The 17,949-nt window shown below is 42.3% G+C and overlaps 2 protein-coding genes across 2 annotated transcripts in view; one reads left to right on the top strand and one right to left on the bottom strand.

Moving 5' to 3' along the window:
* Positions 1–646: 646 nt before the first annotated feature.
* Positions 647–17,949, top strand: part of LOC308386439 (phenolphthiocerol/phthiocerol polyketide synthase subunit C-like) — a gene marked incomplete at its 5' end in the record, with an annotated part of 23,557 nt that continues 6,254 nt past the window's right edge. Inside the window, 5 exons of the mRNA XM_080865967.1 lie at positions 647–704; positions 4,427–4,580; positions 13,962–14,122; positions 14,305–14,511; positions 14,651–14,832. Coding sequence (XP_080722093.1) covers positions 647–704; positions 4,427–4,580; positions 13,962–14,122; positions 14,305–14,511; positions 14,651–14,832 — 762 coding nt within the window. The remainder of the gene's footprint in view (positions 705–4,426; positions 4,581–13,961; positions 14,123–14,304; positions 14,512–14,650; positions 14,833–17,949) is intronic.
* pks1 (polyketide synthase 1) overlaps positions 14,376–17,949 on the bottom strand; it is a 19,181-nt gene continuing 15,607 nt past the window's right edge. The window contains exons 7-8 of the mRNA XM_080865965.1: positions 14,741–14,823; positions 14,376–14,491 (exon numbers count right to left, since the gene is read on the bottom strand). Coding sequence (XP_080722091.1) covers positions 14,815–14,823 — 9 coding nt within the window. The 3' untranslated portion in view covers positions 14,376–14,491; positions 14,741–14,814. The remainder of the gene's footprint in view (positions 14,492–14,740; positions 14,824–17,949) is intronic.

Raw genomic sequence — 17,949 nt, 5'->3', positions numbered from 1 at the left:
AAAGTTACCTTAGAGATATTGTTACTCCTGGACATTCTTGGCTTTGAATATCTACTATGACCTTAACTTATCTAATCAAGTAATCAACAAAGTTATGTACAATCACTGTGGTATGCACATTGTAATATTGTATATGTAATAACACTTATGGCTTACTTATTACTTACTTGTCTTATTAATTAACAATATGAGTTAGTGTAAAATGTATTTTTTTTAACCATTTCCAGATGTTTCCAGGATTTTAAACATGATAATTAGTTAAACTGAAACTGTGATAGGGCCATGCTATTATAGAACATATTGACTTGCCCATTAAACGTGGTCTAATCATTTGCGAGGCACCATAAATGTGTGCACTGAAGTCCTTCATCTCCATGGCCACGTATAGCATGAATCATTAATGTTTGATAAAGAAAAGAAGCTGCCTATAAGAACGGCAAGTCCAGCAGTGATACCATCAGTGAGGGAAACTGCCAACGGGATGGATGTAAGGATACAGTGTTGCATGACTAAACTGGACTAACTACACTGTTTCACTAAATAACTCGCTCCACTTTTTTCTGATCTGCTGCCACGGTCATGCTGACAGACTAAAGATTTCTGGTTTTTTTTAAATTTATTTATTTTTCAGTGATTTTCTGTCACAATGGAAGAAACTGAAGACAGCATTGCAGTGGTGGGAATTGGATGCAATTTTCCAGGCGGTGAGGACACTTTAGGAAGTTTTTGTCTGTCTGTTATTATTTTACTACCTAATTTGATTGTTGTACGTCACATGGTGTATAGTCAGATCCAGAAGTATTTAGACATGGACATTTTTGTGTTTTTGCATCTGTGCACCACCATGGTGGATTTGAAATCAGTCAAGATTATGAAAGTGCAGACTTTCAGCTTTGATTAAAGGGGTTTGACAAAAGTATTAGATGAATTGTTTAGGAACTGCAGTCATTTTCAGAGGCTCAAAAGTAATTTAAAGGGTTGTTACAAAAAATTTGATAGTTGTCCACTGGAACACCCAAAAGATTTGTTCCTGAGGTGAAGGAGGTATTGCTAGGCTTAATCTAGTAGATTCTTAAAACAGGGGCGATTCTAGGATCAAAGCTTTGGGAGTGCTGAGCACCCAGAGAGCTGCCCAGCCAGGCAAGATAAACCTGTCTCTGTCAGTCCCTGCATCCTTAAATGTTGTTCCGAGTTCTCCGTGACTGTCACTTTGGTGCATTTAAACCCCTGTTCCTCCCCGTCCTCGTCGTCTGTTGTCTTCGTCTCCGTTATCAGTCATCATAATTTTATCATCTCTGTCCAAGTCTGCAAATTTCTTTATTAAATCATAAGCTTCTTAAATTCATCAAGTCTTTCTGTGCCTGGGTCCTCGTCACAAAACACGACATAAGATAAGATAACCTTTATTAGTCCCACACGTGGGAAATTTGTTTTGTCACAGCAGGAAGTGGACAGTGCAAAAGTTATGACGCAAAAATTAGAATACAATAAGAATAAATACAGTACACAGCTGTACAGAATAGAATAAAATAATATACTATATACAGTAGAATAAAATAGAATAAAAATATACAATAAGATAAAAATAGAATACGAATGCTATATACAACTGAGTAAAAATACAACGATGCCAGAAAAGATTATTGCACTTAGTGTTATTGCACATGTGTGGATGTGTGTGTTTGTTCAGTTAAAGTCTTTGTTGTGGAGTCTGACAGCAGTGGGGAGGAAAGACCTGCGAAATCTCTCCGTCCCACACCGTGGGTGCCGCAGTCTCCCACTGAAGGAGCTGCTCAGTGCTGTCACAGTCTGCTGCATGGGGTGGGAGACGTTGTCCAACAGGGATGACAGCTTAGCCGCCATTCTCCTGTCACTCACCACCTCCACTGGGTCCAGAGGGCATCCTAGAACAGAGCTGGCCCTTCGGATCACCCTGTTCAGTCTCTTCCTGTCCCCAGCAGAGATGCTGCCGCCCCAGCAGACCACACCATAAAAGATAGCAGAAGCCACCACAGAGTCATAGAAGGTCTTCAGGAGTGGGCCCTCCACCCGAAACGACCTGAGTCTCCGCAGCAGGTACAGCCTGCTCTGCCCTTTCCTGTAGAGGGCGTCTGAGTTATGAGTCCAGTCCAGTCTGTTGTTCAGATGAACACCAAGGTACCTGTAGCTGTCCACAGCCTCAATGTCCATACCCTGGATGTTCAGTGGTTGCAGTGGAGAATGCTTGTGCCTGCGGAAGTCTACCACCAGCTCCTTGGTTTTACTGGCGTTGATCTGGAGGTAGTTCAGCTGGCACCAGTCCACAAAGTCTTGAGTCAGTCCTCTGTACTCCTTGTCGTCCCCATCAGTGATGAGGCCGACTATTACAGAGTCATCAGAGAACTTCTGCAGGAAGCACTGGGTGGAATTGTGGGAGAAGTCTGCAGTGTAGATGGTGAAGAGGAACGGAGCCAGAACCGTTCCCTGTGGGGCCCCCGTACTGCAGACGACCCTGTCCGACACACAGCCCTGAGTCCTCACATACTGTGGTCGGTCGGTGAGGTAGTCCAAAATCCAGGTAGTGAGGTGATGGTCCACTCCAGATTTCTCCAGCTTGTCCTTCAGAACCGAGGGAAGAATAGTGTTGAAGGCACTGGAGAAATCAAAGAACATGATTCTCACAGTGCTTCCAGCGGACATCATCGTTTTGTACATTTTAACACAATTTAATCCCCACATTTGTGAAAGAAAAGCAAAACACTTTTTTGAAAAGTCTGTAACAAAACCATCAAATCTGATCAAGGTTATTTAAATGCTGCCAAAGAAGAATGGATTGGAATAGAAAAAGTACATATCCTAACCTTAATTACTGCGGGAGAATAATGAATGATGCTCATAGTGAGTAAAAAGTAAACTGAGTACATTTTTTGGACAGAGATTCACTTTTAACATGTATGTATAATATAATACAGATACATAAAAAACACTCCCAAAACAGAATAAATTATTACAAATAAATTATTACAAAATATTAATAAAAATTATAAAAATGGAGGCAACTTTGCCTGTGGTAGAATGTATACCATGCATGAAAAAATCTTTACTGCAGATACTAATTTTACTAATTTAATAATAATAATTTTGTGTTGTAAGATTTATGACTTTCATGCTTTCATAGTGGTACTTAGGAGAGCTTGACATTTTTATCAGGTGGTACACACTGTAAAAAGTTTGAGAAACACTGATAAGTTAAGTGTATGTGTGCTTTTGGAAAACATTTGAAGCTGCAGTACAGAATCTTTGAAACAAGCAAGCTTAAAACATCTTTAGAATATGAACAGAGCACTCTTCTTCTCTTTACAGCTCCTCACTCCACCAGGACACTGATTGGCACTTTCTGATAGTGTGCAAATGTGATGTACGTACTGCGGCAGTCATGCAGACAACTGCACGGTCCAAAAGTTGGCCTACCTATTACTGGCTGAGGTTTTAGTAGAGTTGTGCCTGAACCACATAAAAATATATCATTAATTTTAATCTCCCCAATCAATGATAATGTTATGTTGGAATGTTGTTAAAGAGGGTCAAAAATGTTTCAACCCAGTTTGTTTTGCAGATTCTGTATAGCAGCTTTAATATAGGGAGAACACAACTTCCAGACTGTATGAGTAAAATCTTTTTTTTTTCTCTTTGTCAGTTTAACAGTTTCTGTTGTGCCTGTCACTGTTCCCTGTCTGTTTTCTTACCTGGTTCTTCCTGACCTTGTACTTTCTCCTCACATTCCCCTCTTTCCTCTCTCCCTATTTGGACTGACAATCATACACAAATAGATTGTATTCAATTAGATGAAAAATTACATTAATGTGAAAAGAATTCTATTAAGATCACTAACAAAAAGTTCTCTCTAAGTGTACTTCAACCAAAAGGCAAATAACCAAACCACATAAACATCTAATAAAATATATAAATATTGAAACACTGATCCAACATTATTCTTGATTGACGGATCATTTGATCTTACACTTTTACCTGAACGTGGCTCCTTTTTTTGAAAAAACTTCCTTATATCCATTATGAACCTGGCTGTCTCTCTGCACACACACACACACACACACACACACACACACACACACACACACACACACACACACACACACACACACACACACACACACGCACACACAACAGGAGTTATAAGGTTAATGGGCATTCAGTAAGTTAGCTAGTTAGTATCCATTTCAAACAGGACAGTGGTAACAACAGCAGGCTGAAGCACCCCCAAAAATGGGCTAAAATCGCCCCTGTCTTAAAAAGACACAAATGGTGGTATACAGAGGCAAAAACTGTACCATTCCCCAAACAGTACATTAAGAACAGTGAAAAATCTTTCACTATAGTTACATAAAATTTAAAAAGTGTTTTATATGTATCTTCTCCCCAAAAACAGGAGAGGGGCTTGACAATTTCTGGAAGGTTCTGGTGAACGGGAGAAACTGCTCTGTGCCAATTCCCAAAGAGAGATTTGACTTAAGCAGCTGGTATGATCCTGATGACAACAAGCCGGGTAAATCCCGCACAGCCAAGGCTGCTCTCATTGACGGGTATGGCCCCTTATCTCGTTTAGATCTGCTTATCTGTTTCACAAATGTGCGCCTATCAATACAGTCATATAAACTTTTGTTTGGCAATTTCACACAATGAAGTGTTGATTAATGAAATCACACTGCTGCTCCTGATTTGTATTAAAACAGAGACGTACTATTGTGACGCTTTTCCAAAGACGGTTTCGTTTTTTCCCCTTTTGAAAATAAAACAAGTGTTCCAAACACTGGACTACTCAAATATGGCCTCTTAACATGATAAACCTCCATCAGTTAGCACAATGTTCCATGGAAATGAGTCTCTTTACATATGTCTAGATGTCCTATTAATACTCGTGAAATAATTTATGATGCATGGTTCAATTTAATCCATTAACTGTCACTGAAGGTTTTTCTTATCAAGTCCATGTTATATTAGATAACAACAACCCTGCTTTATCTTCAAACATAGGGCCATTTCAGAGTGACTACAAAAATTATGAAAAGCAGTTCATTTCTTAACTTTAGGCTTTAACTTTAGATTACTTTAACCTACAGTGGGGCAAAAAAGTATTTAGTCAGCCACCGATTGTGCAAGTTCCCCCACCTAAAATGATGACAGAGGTCAGTAATTTGCACCAGAGGTACACTTCAACTGTGAGAGACAGAATGTGGAAAAAAAAATCCATGAATCCACATGGTAGGATTTGTAAAGAATTTATTTGTAAATCAGGGTGGAAAATAAGTATTTGGTCAATAACAAAAATACAACTCAATACTTTGTAACATAACCTTTGTTGGCAATAACAGAGGTCAAACGTTTACTATAGGTCTTTACCAGGTTTGCACACACAGTAGCTGGTATTTTGGCCCATTCCTCCATGCAGATCTTCTCGAGAGCAGTGATGTTTTGGGGCTGTCGCCGAGCAACACGGACTTTCAACTCCCGCCACAGATTTTCTATGGGGTTGAGGTCTGGAGACTGGCTAGGCCACTCCAGGACTTTCAAATGCTTCTTACGGAGCCACTCCTTTGTTGCCCGGGCGGTGTGTTTTGGATCATTGTCATGTTGGAAGACCCAGCCTCGTTTCATCTTCAAAGTTCTCACTGATGGAAGGAGGTTTTGGCTCAAAATCTCACGATACATGGCCCCATTCATTCTGTCCTTAACACGGATCAGTCGTCCTGTCCCCTTGGCAGAAAAACAGCCCCATAGCATGATGTTTCCACCCCCATGCTTCACAGTAGGTATGGTGTTCTTGGGATGCAACTCAGTATTCTTCTTCCTCCAAACACGACGAGTTGAGTTTATACCAAAAAGTTCTACTTTGGTTTCATCTGACCACATGACATTCTCCCAATCCTCTGCTGTATCATCCATGTGCTCTCTGGCAAACTTCAGACGGGCCTGGACATGCACTGGCTTCAGCAGCGGGACACGTCTGGCACTGCGGGATTTGATTCCCTGCCGTTGTAGTGTGTTACTGATGGTGACCTTTGTTACTTTGGTCCCAGCTCTCTGCAGGTCATTCACCAGGTCCCCCCGTGTGGTTCTGGGATCTTTGCTCACCGTTCTCATGATCATTTTGACCCCACGGGATGAGATCTTGCGTGGAGCCCCAGATCGAGGGAGATTATCAGTGGTCTTGTATGTCTCCCATTTTCTGATGATTGCTCCCACAGTTGATTTTTTCACACCAAGCTGCTTGCCTATTGTAGATTCACTCTTCCCAGTCTGGTGCAGGTCTACAATACTTTTCCTGGTGTCCTTCGAAAGCTCTTTGGTCTTGGCCATGGCGGAGTTTGGAGTCTGACTGTTTGAGGCTGTGGACAGGTGTCTTTGATACAGATGATGAGTTCAAACAGGTGCCATTCATACAGGTAACGAGTGGGGGACAGAAAAGCTTCTTACAGAAGACGTTACAGGTCTGTGAGAGCCAGAGATTTTCCTTGTTTGAGGTGACCAAATACTTATTTTCCACCCTAATTTACGAATAAATTCTTTACAAATCCTACCATGTGGATTCATGGAATTTTTTTTCACATTCTGTCTCTCACAGTTGAAGTGTACCTCTGGTGCAAATTACTGACCTCTGTCATCATTTTAAGTGGGGGAACTTGCACAATCGGTGGCTGACTAAATACTTTTTTGCCCCACTGTACCTCTGTGCAGGGAGGCAAATCTGCCAGTTGATTCAGGTGGTGTTGTTCCTGCTGGAAAACTGCAGAATTCACTTGGTTTTGGCCTTTCCTGCTGAATGTTCTCAATCAGATTCTTTGGGATCTTAGAGTGTTTTGAGGTTTTACATACCGGTATCAGGATGTAATAAAAATCATCCAGTTCTATCAGGTCTTAAATTTGGGCAAGTACAACCTCAGATGAACTACAAAACGTGACATATTACGCTGTGTCATTATGGGTTTAATTCAAATTGAGCCAAAATGCAGAAGCAGTGTGTGAAAACCTGAGGACACCCCATGATTCAGTAGCTTATAGAATTAACTTTAGCAGCAATAACTTAAAGTTTTCTGCATGACTTTATCAGGCAGGCACTTCACTGTGGAGGAATTTTGGCCAACTCATCTTTGCAATGTTGTTTCAGTTTATTGAGGTTTGCAGGTCTCAACACATCATTTCAGTCTGTTTGAGGTCTGGGCCCTATTTCAGGAAGCCGGTTTAGAAAACTCAGAGTGAAAAACGATACTCAGGGTTGAGTAACCCCGAACTGTCCAACTCGGAATATTCGGTTTCAGAAAGGCTGATAACGATTAGTTCAATCAACGCGGAGTTGCTTTAACCCCAAGTTAAGCGCACGCACGAGGATACATAAAGCCCTGATTAGTGGAGCACAGATTAAGCGAGTCACCATGGAGATGGAGGGAAAGAAGGCGCGGTCAATGTATTTTACAGCGCTTGAGGCCAAAATTCTGATGGCAGCATATGCCGATAACATGCAAATTTTGCGGAAAAAAAGTAACGCAGCCTCAGCTGCAAAAGAAAGGGAACATGCATGGCAAAACAAAGCCGACAGAGTCAATGCGTGAGTGTTAATTTAAACATTGATCTAGGGATTTCCACCCATTTAACACGTTATTTCATTTTATTTTATTTTATTTTGTATTTCATACATTTTATTTTGTGATGTGATGTGAGCGCAGGTGCAACCCAACAGGCCCCAAACGTTCCTGGCAGCAAGTAAAAATGAAATATAAAAATATAGTCCAAACAGGTAAGGTGTAATTGTATTATGAGCCATAGTGCTTGGTCTGTTTGTCCGATGTAAATCAATTGCAGTTAGAGGCTACATTAATTTCCCCTCTGTAAGCACTTATTGAAATTATCTGAGCACATTATAAGTACATATTTGCTTACTCTGTATGCTCAAATGTGATCCGTTATAGCCAACAGAAAAAAAAGCGGAGGCCCGAAAAACAGGTGGGGGTCCTCCACCACCACCACTCACAGAGGCTGAGCAGTTGGCTTCCACATTTGTGATAATGTTGGCAGCATCACATATGATCTTCACAGTGCAGAGAACACAAATTAGCATCCATTACTATAATGAAATAATTTGTTAGTTTGAAATGCTACAGGGAACTATGTACCTGTACATTAATGCTGTGGAAAGACTTCCTGTTCACATAGTCTCCTTCATTTACCGAAGGAGCAATGATTGGAATGTGAGTGCCATCTATACAGCCAATCACGCCTGGGAACCGTGAGAATAAATGTAAAATTTAAGTAGTAGTTCAAGTATCACCACATCATGAATTAAGTTCCGTTCATCCTGATACCTGCAATTTTGTGGCATCCCTCTTTGATAAATCTTGTGGGTCTATGACCGGGGAACACCACAAACGAGTACAGGAGACGTTTCAGTGCAACTGTAACATTCCTGACTGCCCGACAGACGGTAGCCTTGGAAACGTGCTCAGCTGCACCAATATTATACAGAAAGCTCCCGTTTGCAAAAAACCGAAGTGCAATACAAATAATATGTACAGAACTGAGAGAATGTCCGCGATGTGTCACATGAGCAATATTAGGTCTGAGGATGTTATTCAAATGAATTATAGATTGTGCTGAAAAACGGTAACGTTCACACAGAAAATCATCAGGAAATGATAAAATGTCCGGACGCGCTCTGATCACTCTCTCCCGGCGGAGGGATCTGCAGAGAATTTGGGCTTCAACATCTACTGGCTCTTCAAGGAAGGAGCACGCCATGTCTGACACTTCCTACAGTCAGGTTTCCGACAAAGAGGCGAAGAAAGTCAGGGTTAGTTGAAGTAAACCTGCTAGCGGGCAGGTTAGCTTCACGGAGTGTGTCGTCATAGTAACTCACTCAGAATTAATCTAAACTCGCTTTGTGAAACCGAAAACCCAGAGTTTTCGTTAACTCAGGGTATACTTACTCAGAGTTTGCACTAAACCGGCTTCCTGAAATAGGGCCCTGGAAAACCTTGATTATTTTCATTTTAGCCGTTCTGTTGTAGGATCATTTTCCCTTTTGCATGACTCAAATTGGGCCAAGCTTTAGCTGTTAGACAGATTGCTGCACATTTGACTCTAGAATACTTCGGTAAACAGAAGAGTTTGTGGCTGATTTAATGACTACAAGTTTCTCAGATCCTGTGACTATAAAACAAGTCCAAACCACGATCCTGATATGTGTTTACTGTGTGTTATGGCCAAACATCTCCACTTTGGTCTCATCTGTCCAAACGAGTCCTGTGGTTTCTCCAGATGCAACTTTGCAAACTTAAGCAGTGCTAAAATGTTCTTTTCTCTCTTGACTCTTGGCGAAGGCGGTCGCACTTTTTCTCCTCTCCTCCTTCCCCTTATCTTCCCTGCTTAGCCTCTTGTGTCCTTGTCTTGTCTTGTGTGTATTACTTTCCCTTGAACAGTCTCTCACTGTCGTTCTCTAAAACCTAAAGAGAATTATGGATTTGATCAACTGGTCTCTGAATGCTATCGACACCCTTTTCTCAACAAGAAGTCTGGGCTCGGGAGAGCCCAAGTGCCCTGGAGGGACTTTCCCTGCCAGATACACAATGGACGGGTGGCAGAACTGGAGGGTCATGTGCCTGGCGGGACTGTCGATCGAGGACGCTGAAGATATCTACCTATTCGGAACCATGATAACAGGGTTCTTGCTGATCGGCGCTGGCTTGGCCCTGACTTATCGGAGAAATGAGAGAGCGGAACCAGCTGTTCAAACCCCCCCAAGGCTGACCGCTGGAATTGAAGCGATGGGACGAGGCGCGACCTCTCACAACGAACGCAGCATGGTTAACACCTTGGAGACGCTTACGGCTGCCGTGAAAACTCAAAGTAACAACATTGAGCGTATGATGGGATACATCAGAGAGGGGCCTGCTCAAAATGACACCCTTGAGCGAAAGTTGGATCACATCGCAGAACGGCTCACTGCAGTTGTGGGGTCTCAGAACCAAAAGAATGACAACACCACGGAACAGAAGTTTGATACCATCATGGGGAGGCTCGCAGCTCTCCAACGGGAGATCGAGAGACCAGTGTCTCTTTTTTTCCTCTTGTACTTTTCCCATTGTTATGTCCTTTTTCAGTGGTTTTTTTTTCTGTAACGATGCCGATCTCCGACTGTATTCCCATGTGATGTCTTTGATGTGTGTGTAAGTCGGGGGGGGGGGGTCCTATTCCTGCATATGGCCAATAAAGCATTCATTCAATTCAATTTAGAGAGAAAAGGCTGGTAAACCTTTTCAAACACGCCATAAATGTCTGAACTTGAACATTTAATGTTCTAACTGAGGCCTGCAGAGTCTAAGATTGCATTTCACAGGCTGACCTTGAGGTAAATTTGCTGGGACTTCCACTCCTGGGACAGTGAAAAACTGTCTTGAAAGTTTTCAACTTGCCTATAATAATTACTACTAGTCATTGCTGTCTTACCTCTCTGACATTGTTATATCACAAACCTGAATACTCCAGACTAACAAACCACCAAAACACAACTGATCAACAAGTGTGAGGTGCTCAAACTTTCGGATCAGTAAATCAAGTTTGTTTGATTTACAGGGCTTGGCTGCTAGTAAACCAGTTAATTTCTATGGAAGTAAATGGTAAATGGCCTGTATTTATATAGCGCTTTACTAGTCCCTAAGGACCCCAAAGCGCTTCACACATCCAGTCATCCACCCATTCAGGCAAGCTACATTGTAGCCACAGCTGCCCTGGGGCGCACTGACAGAGGCGAGGCTGCCGGACACTGGCGCCACCGGGCCCTCTGACCACCACCAGTAGGCAACGGGTGAAGTGTCTTGCCCAAGGACACAACGACCAAGACTGTCCAAGCCGGGGCTCGAACCGGCAACCTTCCGATTACAAGGCGAACTCCCAACTCTTGAGCCACGATCGCCCCAGTAGTGAAGATCTACTTCGTTTTTCAAAGTTTTTCACACATCGCTTCTGCATTTTGGCTTAGTTTGTTTGTTTGTTTTAATAAATAAAAGCATGGTGTAATATGTCATGTGTTTTACTTCACTTTAGGTTGTATTGACCTATCTTTGTGACCTGGACCAAATTATATTTGTCATGTCCAGATATGTAAAACTTCAGAATAGAAAGAGAATGTACTTTATTTTCACCATGATTTAGGTTTTTTCTTTCATTGTGTTTTACCAAACTGCAGTGTTATGTCTTTAGCTCTTTGGATTTAAGCAAATCTGCCTTTCATTTGCATTAGTTTCCTTTCTTTTGGTGGAGTATTGCACAGAAATTGTGGACAAACCAAAAATAGAAACTGATTATAGCAGGGGTAGGCAACCTTTCTGATGGCCAGTGCCATTTAAAATTTCCTCTGAAGTCAGTGTGCCATATGATTGCATTAGCAATAAATTTCATAACGCTCTATATGAACAGTTACACAATATATAGAACCACTTTCTAGAATTATATTTGTTTGCAGATGTTGGCAGCTATCAGCAAATAGTTATCAGCTATTTTGAAACAATACAGACACCTTTTATCCATAACAAGAACTCCATAACAGCAAATGAACTGTACAATGGAAAATACAAATGCTATTTATGTTCTCCTCACAAGAATGATAGGAAAAATAAACTAAGCCAATATGGCATGTCTGTTAATACAGAGACACACATGTTAATGTGATCTTTGGTCTCCCACTCTGAGACACAGGTCTCCGAGTGTCCAGCATTCAGATGGCTACCTGAGGACTCATATGAGAGAAAATCTGCTCACACAGATATGTAGAGCCAAATACTGTCAATAAGGCCTCTGCAATGTTCTGAAGACAGTTAATCTTGTCAGGTAGTGATGTCCAGCAGGTGAAAATGGATTCCAGCTGCTTCAATGTTGCATTAACTGGCATTAACTCAACCAGTTAATGCGAGACAAATCTAGCTGCTCATTTCTGGTTCGATCAGAAAATAAAATATTGGTCCATACACCTGAAAGTGCCAAAAATCCATTGTGTCTCGAGTCTACGGATGTATCCATGTATTTCCGTGGTGCTGAGGCTGTGCTGAGCGGAAAGCTTCTGAAGCTTTTGAAGTGTCGGAATGTGGAAAGCTAACAACGTCCCCCTCACCAGTAGGCTAAGTTATTTTTAGCCAATTACAAGTTGAATCTGGTAGTTGGGGTTGTTAGCCAAGATACCGTCATTAAGAAGAGAAAAAACTAATGTGTCTATGCGAGCTGATTTGTGATGTGCACCGCTGGCGCGGCCATTTATTTTTTGATGCACCTTCTCAGATTAATTCACTGCGTGTCGTGCCCAGGGCTGGACTGGGACAAAAAAAAAAAAAAAACAGCCCGGGCATTTTGACTAAAGACCAGCCCACCAGGTATTAAAGCCATAAAGCCTTTGAATGAAAACAAACGCTGTTGTGACAGTGATGTACAATGTTGTTGGTATATGTATGATTTCTATACATTTTATGTCAGATAAAAACTTTGGTTGTAAGCTTCAGATAATTATTTAATAACAGCCAGACATTTTAAATGAGAATTAGAAAGTATTTCTTTGTGCCCCTCTTTCCCTGCCCCACCTGGCAAAACTTTGCTAGATCCACCCCTGCACAGTTACCAGCTGTCAGCTACTTAGAAAAGGATCCTGATGTTATTTGTCTCTCAGAAACAGTTCATAACTTCCCTCCAACTTATTCATGTCACCTAAAGGGTAAACCTGTTTCTCCATCACCTGTTCAGCTCTGATGATTCAGTAAGGACATCTCCTGGTTTCATCTTCATGTTTCCCTCTCACCAGATATACAAACCGACATAATGACCAGCAGCTTTTGCAGCTGTGGCTCCAGCAAACATCAGCTGATACTAGAAACTAATATTAAATAAATTCTAACAACAGCTGATCAAGCTTAAACATGCTGCTGCTGTTTAGCATGACATCTGGCACAAAGTGGGCGGTAAACAAACAAGAGAGAAAAGCCAATCAGCTGATCATTGATCAGTTTCATGATTAAAGTAGCAACAGGAGAGGGAGGGGAGAGAATGAGAGTAGAAGAGGCAGCTGTGCAGCATAATGACAGAATAAATCCAGCGTTGTGTCTTTTTCCATCCTAGCTGAAGTACGGGACAAACTGCGTCCCTTCTCAGCACAACACAAAATGCTAATAATTTCTCTGAATGCGGGACGATTCTGTCTTTTTACAGGACGGTAGGCAACTCTACTAACTAACCTTATGAATAAAATAAAGTTCACTATCAGTAACACCATAGCACCCACCCAGCTGTATAGAAATTGCTAGCAATAACATATAACATGCTAGCTAGTACGCAGCACGAGTTATTGTAACCGACTGTAAAAAGTAAGCACAGCGAAAATAAACTCCACCTAAACTTGGTTTATATCTGAACCAGATAGACTGCAGGTCATAACTTCTTACCTGAAGTTCAGTTCACCGGACGGGTGGCTGCCTCGGGTCTCTGCTCCTCCTGCCTCCCCTCTCCCTGATCCACCTGCTAGCCTTCACTACTTGCTAATGTTACTGAATCTGTGGAAGCTCTGCAATGCCACCACCAAACAACTGAGTTATTTTTACACACCGGCCAGCATCTGGCCAATTCACCACCTTTCATTGTTTATACCGTTACAAAAAAAAAAAGAAAATTATCGGGCCACCAGCAAATGCCCAGGATGGCTAGTCCAGTTATGGTCGTGCCATCAGTTAACCCTTTGCCTCGTGTGCCTAGGGTTGCCGACCCCCGGATTATAGGTTTGTACAATAGAAACAGCTGTACAGCTTTAGAGTCTGTACATGCATTACACTGTAAATGCAACACATGTATGAGAAGTAATCTAAGAAGGAAGAATTTAAACCATAATTACAACATCCCATTGCCCGAATCTGACCTTGTTATTTTTTTGGTATTTTCAGGTTTAATGAATTCGACCACAGGTTTTTCGGCATCAGTGACAGTGAAGTGGAACAAATGGATCCTCAGCAAAAACAGCTCCTTCAGTGTGTCTACAGGGCTTTAGAAAATGCTGGAATTCCAATGGAAAAAGCCAGTGGGACCAGAACAGGAGTGTTTTTTGGTAAGGTACTAAAAGCTTACTTGTGTTTTGTGTTTTTATTGTTTTGTGTTACAATAATGGGTGCTTGATCCAAAACAAAGCTACTTTTTTATACCAGAATTACCATCAAAATTTACATCCATTCAAATGAATAATGTTAAAATGATAAGTGCATGACCCCTGTATTTTATGTATCTCTGTAGGAATAATGAACAGAGATTATGAAACAAATGCTGCACATGTGCACCCAAGTGTGATCAACCACTGGACTGGCACAGGGCTTGCCATGAGTATTGCAGCAAACAGAGTCTCCTATGTCTTCAACTTCACCGGACCTTCACTGTCCTTAGACTCTGCCTGTTCTTCATCCCTTGTGGCTCTTCATCTTGCCTGTCAATCAATAAAACAAGGTCTGTCCAGCATAGATAACTTCAGGTTAATTAGCAATAGAGTAACTGGTAGTAAATCATTCTGTAGTGTCGTATTTGTTTAGAAAGTGGCGTTAGCATTTAATTAGTTGGGATGATATGATGTGTTTTATCTTATCAGGGGATTGTGAAATGGCTGTCTGTGGAGGGGTCAGCTGCATCCTTGAGCCAAGAGTTTTTGTTGCGCTGAGCAAAGCCAAGATGATCTCACCTGATGGAACCAGCAAACCTTTTTCCAGTAGAGCAGATGGATACGGCAGAGGGGACGGATGCGGAGTAGTTCTCCTAAAGCCACTGAAAAAGGTCAACATATGCAGATTAATTATAAGAAAATGTCAAATACTTCAGGAATTTAAACATTAAATGGACAGTTTGCCAAAGTGCCAAACCCGGACGTTGGCAATGTAGTAGATCAACCAGCTGATGATCCATCACAATTCATAGATTACTATAATACATGAAGTACAGAAAGGAAGTTATTAGTTGTCTTGTCATTGATTGCCTCTGTTGCACAAACTAATGATAATTAAAATCCACTGAGAAGTACAGCAGGGACACAAACTGTCATATTCATTACAGTTAATCTAGTTTAGCTCAAATCTGAGAAATATTCTAGGGGGAGTTGCAATCCTTGTGAATCATGGAGTGACAGACAGATGGGCGATGAACACATCGCCATCTCATAGACCTGTTGGTCCTTCGGGAGGATGAGCTAAAAACACAACAATGACTCCCTTTTTTTTTCATATTGAGTGATAAATTGCAATTAACTGCAGTGACCAACTGTACACTTTCCATCAAACGTGATTGACCTGCTCGCCTAGCCTATAAAAATTGTCTCCAACAGATTGGTTTAGCATTTCATTTTCATTTTTGCACACTTAGTTTAGTTCTAATTAACCAGCTTGAACAAAGGATATTTTCAAATGTATTTTCTGTAGCTGTAAGAGTGGCTCCATAGTGCAGTGGTTAAAATGTTTGCCCAAAATGTCAGGAGAAACATGGGTGATTGCACTGAAAGGGCAAAATATTTTTGCCAAATCAAAAATATGGATCCATCCACTGTGTCAATTCGTTGTGAAAAGGGAAACAGTTAAAAGAAGGGTTTCTTTTTTTTATACCTTTACGCAAAATATAGAACATTCAAATTCAAATTCAAATTTTATTTGTCACACACACACAACCATACACAGTATGACATGGGGGTGAAATGCTTGTAGCTGTACAATGCCCGACCATTAAATGACAGAAGAAAAGTTTTACAATATTTACAATTTACTACAAAAATTTACAAATTAACTTAGGAATTTACAGTAAAGAATGTGCAAATAGCAGAAGAGATTATAAAGATAAGGATTATAAATTATAGGAATTATAGGATTATAGGAAATGTGTGGTGGTGCGTGTGGTGACGTGTGTGAGAGTCCAGTCTTATAGTGACGTGTTTGGGAGAGTCCAGTCCTACACCTGGTTCAGGCCCCGAATAGCCTGGGGGAAGAAGCTCCTCTTCATTCTCTCTGTTTTGGCCTTAAGGGAGCGGAAGCGCTTCCCAGACCTCAACAGTGAGAAGAGTCCATTGTTGGGATGGGAGAGGTCCATCATAATCTTCCTAGCTTTGGACTTGCACCGCTTGGTGTAGATGGACAGCAGGTCAGGGAGCTCTGATTGAATGATGCGTTCTGCCGAGCGCACCACCCTTTGCAGATCTCGTCTGTCCTGCTTGGTGCTGTTCCCAAACCAGGTGCAGATGTTTGACGTCAGGACGCTCTCGATGGTGCAGGAGTAGAAGTTCTTGAGCACCTTCAGTGGCAGATGGAAGTCTCTAAGTCTTCTGAGGAAGAAGAGACGCTGACGGGCTTTCTTAACCAGGGTGTTGATGTGACAGGACCATGACAGGTCCTGAGTGATGTGGACACCCAGGTATCGGAAACTGTCCACTCTCTCCACTGGCGTGCCACTGATGATGAGGGGTTTGTAATTCCTCGCCTGCTTTGTAGTGAAGTCCACGATCAGCTCCTTAGTCTTGCTGATGTTTAGGAGGAGGTTATTCTCCTGGCACCAGGTCTCCAGGTTCCTAATCTCCTCCAGGTAGGCCGTCTCGATGTTGTCGGAGATCAGGCCCACAACAGCAGTGTCGTCAGCAAACTTGACAATGGAGGTGGTGTCGGATGTGGCAACACAGTCATAAGTGTACAGTGAGTACAGCAGGGGGCTTAAAACGCAGCCCTGAGGCACTCCAGTGCTGAGTGAGATGGAGGGGGAGACTTGTTTTCCTACCCTCACTGATTGGGGTCTGTCTGTGAGGAAGTTGAGGATCCACTGACACAGTGATGAGCTGAGTCCTAGATCCGTCAACTTGGTGAAAAGCTTAGAGGGAATTATTGTGTTGAATGCTGAACTGTAGTCCACGAACAGCATCCTAACATAATTCCCTCTGCCAGTGTCCAGGTGACTCAGGGATGTGTGGAGCAGGTGAGATATGGCATCGTCTGTGGAACGATTAGTCCGGTAAGCAAACTGAAGTGAGTCGATGGTGGGAGGAAGTGAAGAAGTGATGTGATCTCTCATCAGTCTTTCAAAACACTTCATCACAATTGAAGTCAGTGCTACTGGACGGTAGTCATTGTGGCAAGCGGGCTGTTGTTTCTTTGGAACAGGGACAATAATGGACCGTTTGAAGCACGTGGGAACCACAGCTTGGGCCAGGGAGAGGTTGAAGATCTCCGTGAACACCGGTGCTAGTTGATCAGCGCAGGCTCTAAGGACCCGGCCAGGGATTGCATCTGGTCCTGCTGCCTTCCTGGTGTTCACCCTCCTGAAGGTGTTCCTCACGGCATGCTCTGTGATGACGAATGCATTTTCTTCACTGGTGCACTCCGAGCGCGCGCAGCCGTTTGTTGTTTTAATTGCTGCGGCGTCGAAGCGAGCATAAAACGTGTTCAGCTCATCAGCCAGTGAAGCATCGGCATTCATCATTGAAGAAGCTGGTCGTTTATAGTCCGTTATAGTCCGCAGTCCTTTCCACAGGCTCCTAGAGTCGCACTGTCGTAGCTGTGACTCTAGTTTTTCCCCGTAGCTCCGCTTTGCCTTTCGAGCCCGTAGCCTGTTCCTGATGCCGGCTCTTTTACCTCGAGGCCGTCGCTTAGGGTCGCGTCCTTTGTTCTCTCTCAGGATCTCCTTTGGCCAGGTTGGGTCCAGAGTTAAACATGGTGAAATGTTCGTGTATTGCAGACCAATAGAAACCAAAGTGTCTCTACTGTAGCGGATTTGTGTGTTTTGCATGATGCCCATGCAAGATTATCGCAGATATAGCAAAAAGTGACGAAAAACTGCAAAAAGTGGAGAAGTTAGGGCAGAGCATCCAGCACGGCAGCCGACCTCACCGGCGCCATTTTGTTACTTCCATTCCGTTTGATTTAA

Source organism: Rhamphochromis sp. 'chilingali' (assembly GCF_963969265.1).
Source record: "Rhamphochromis sp. 'chilingali' genome assembly, chromosome: 18".
In the NCBI taxonomy this organism is placed as follows: domain Eukaryota; kingdom Metazoa; phylum Chordata; class Actinopteri; order Cichliformes; family Cichlidae; genus Rhamphochromis; species Rhamphochromis sp. 'chilingali'.
Note: the sequence above shows the minus strand (reverse complement) of the source record. Positions and strands in the feature narration are given on the sequence as shown.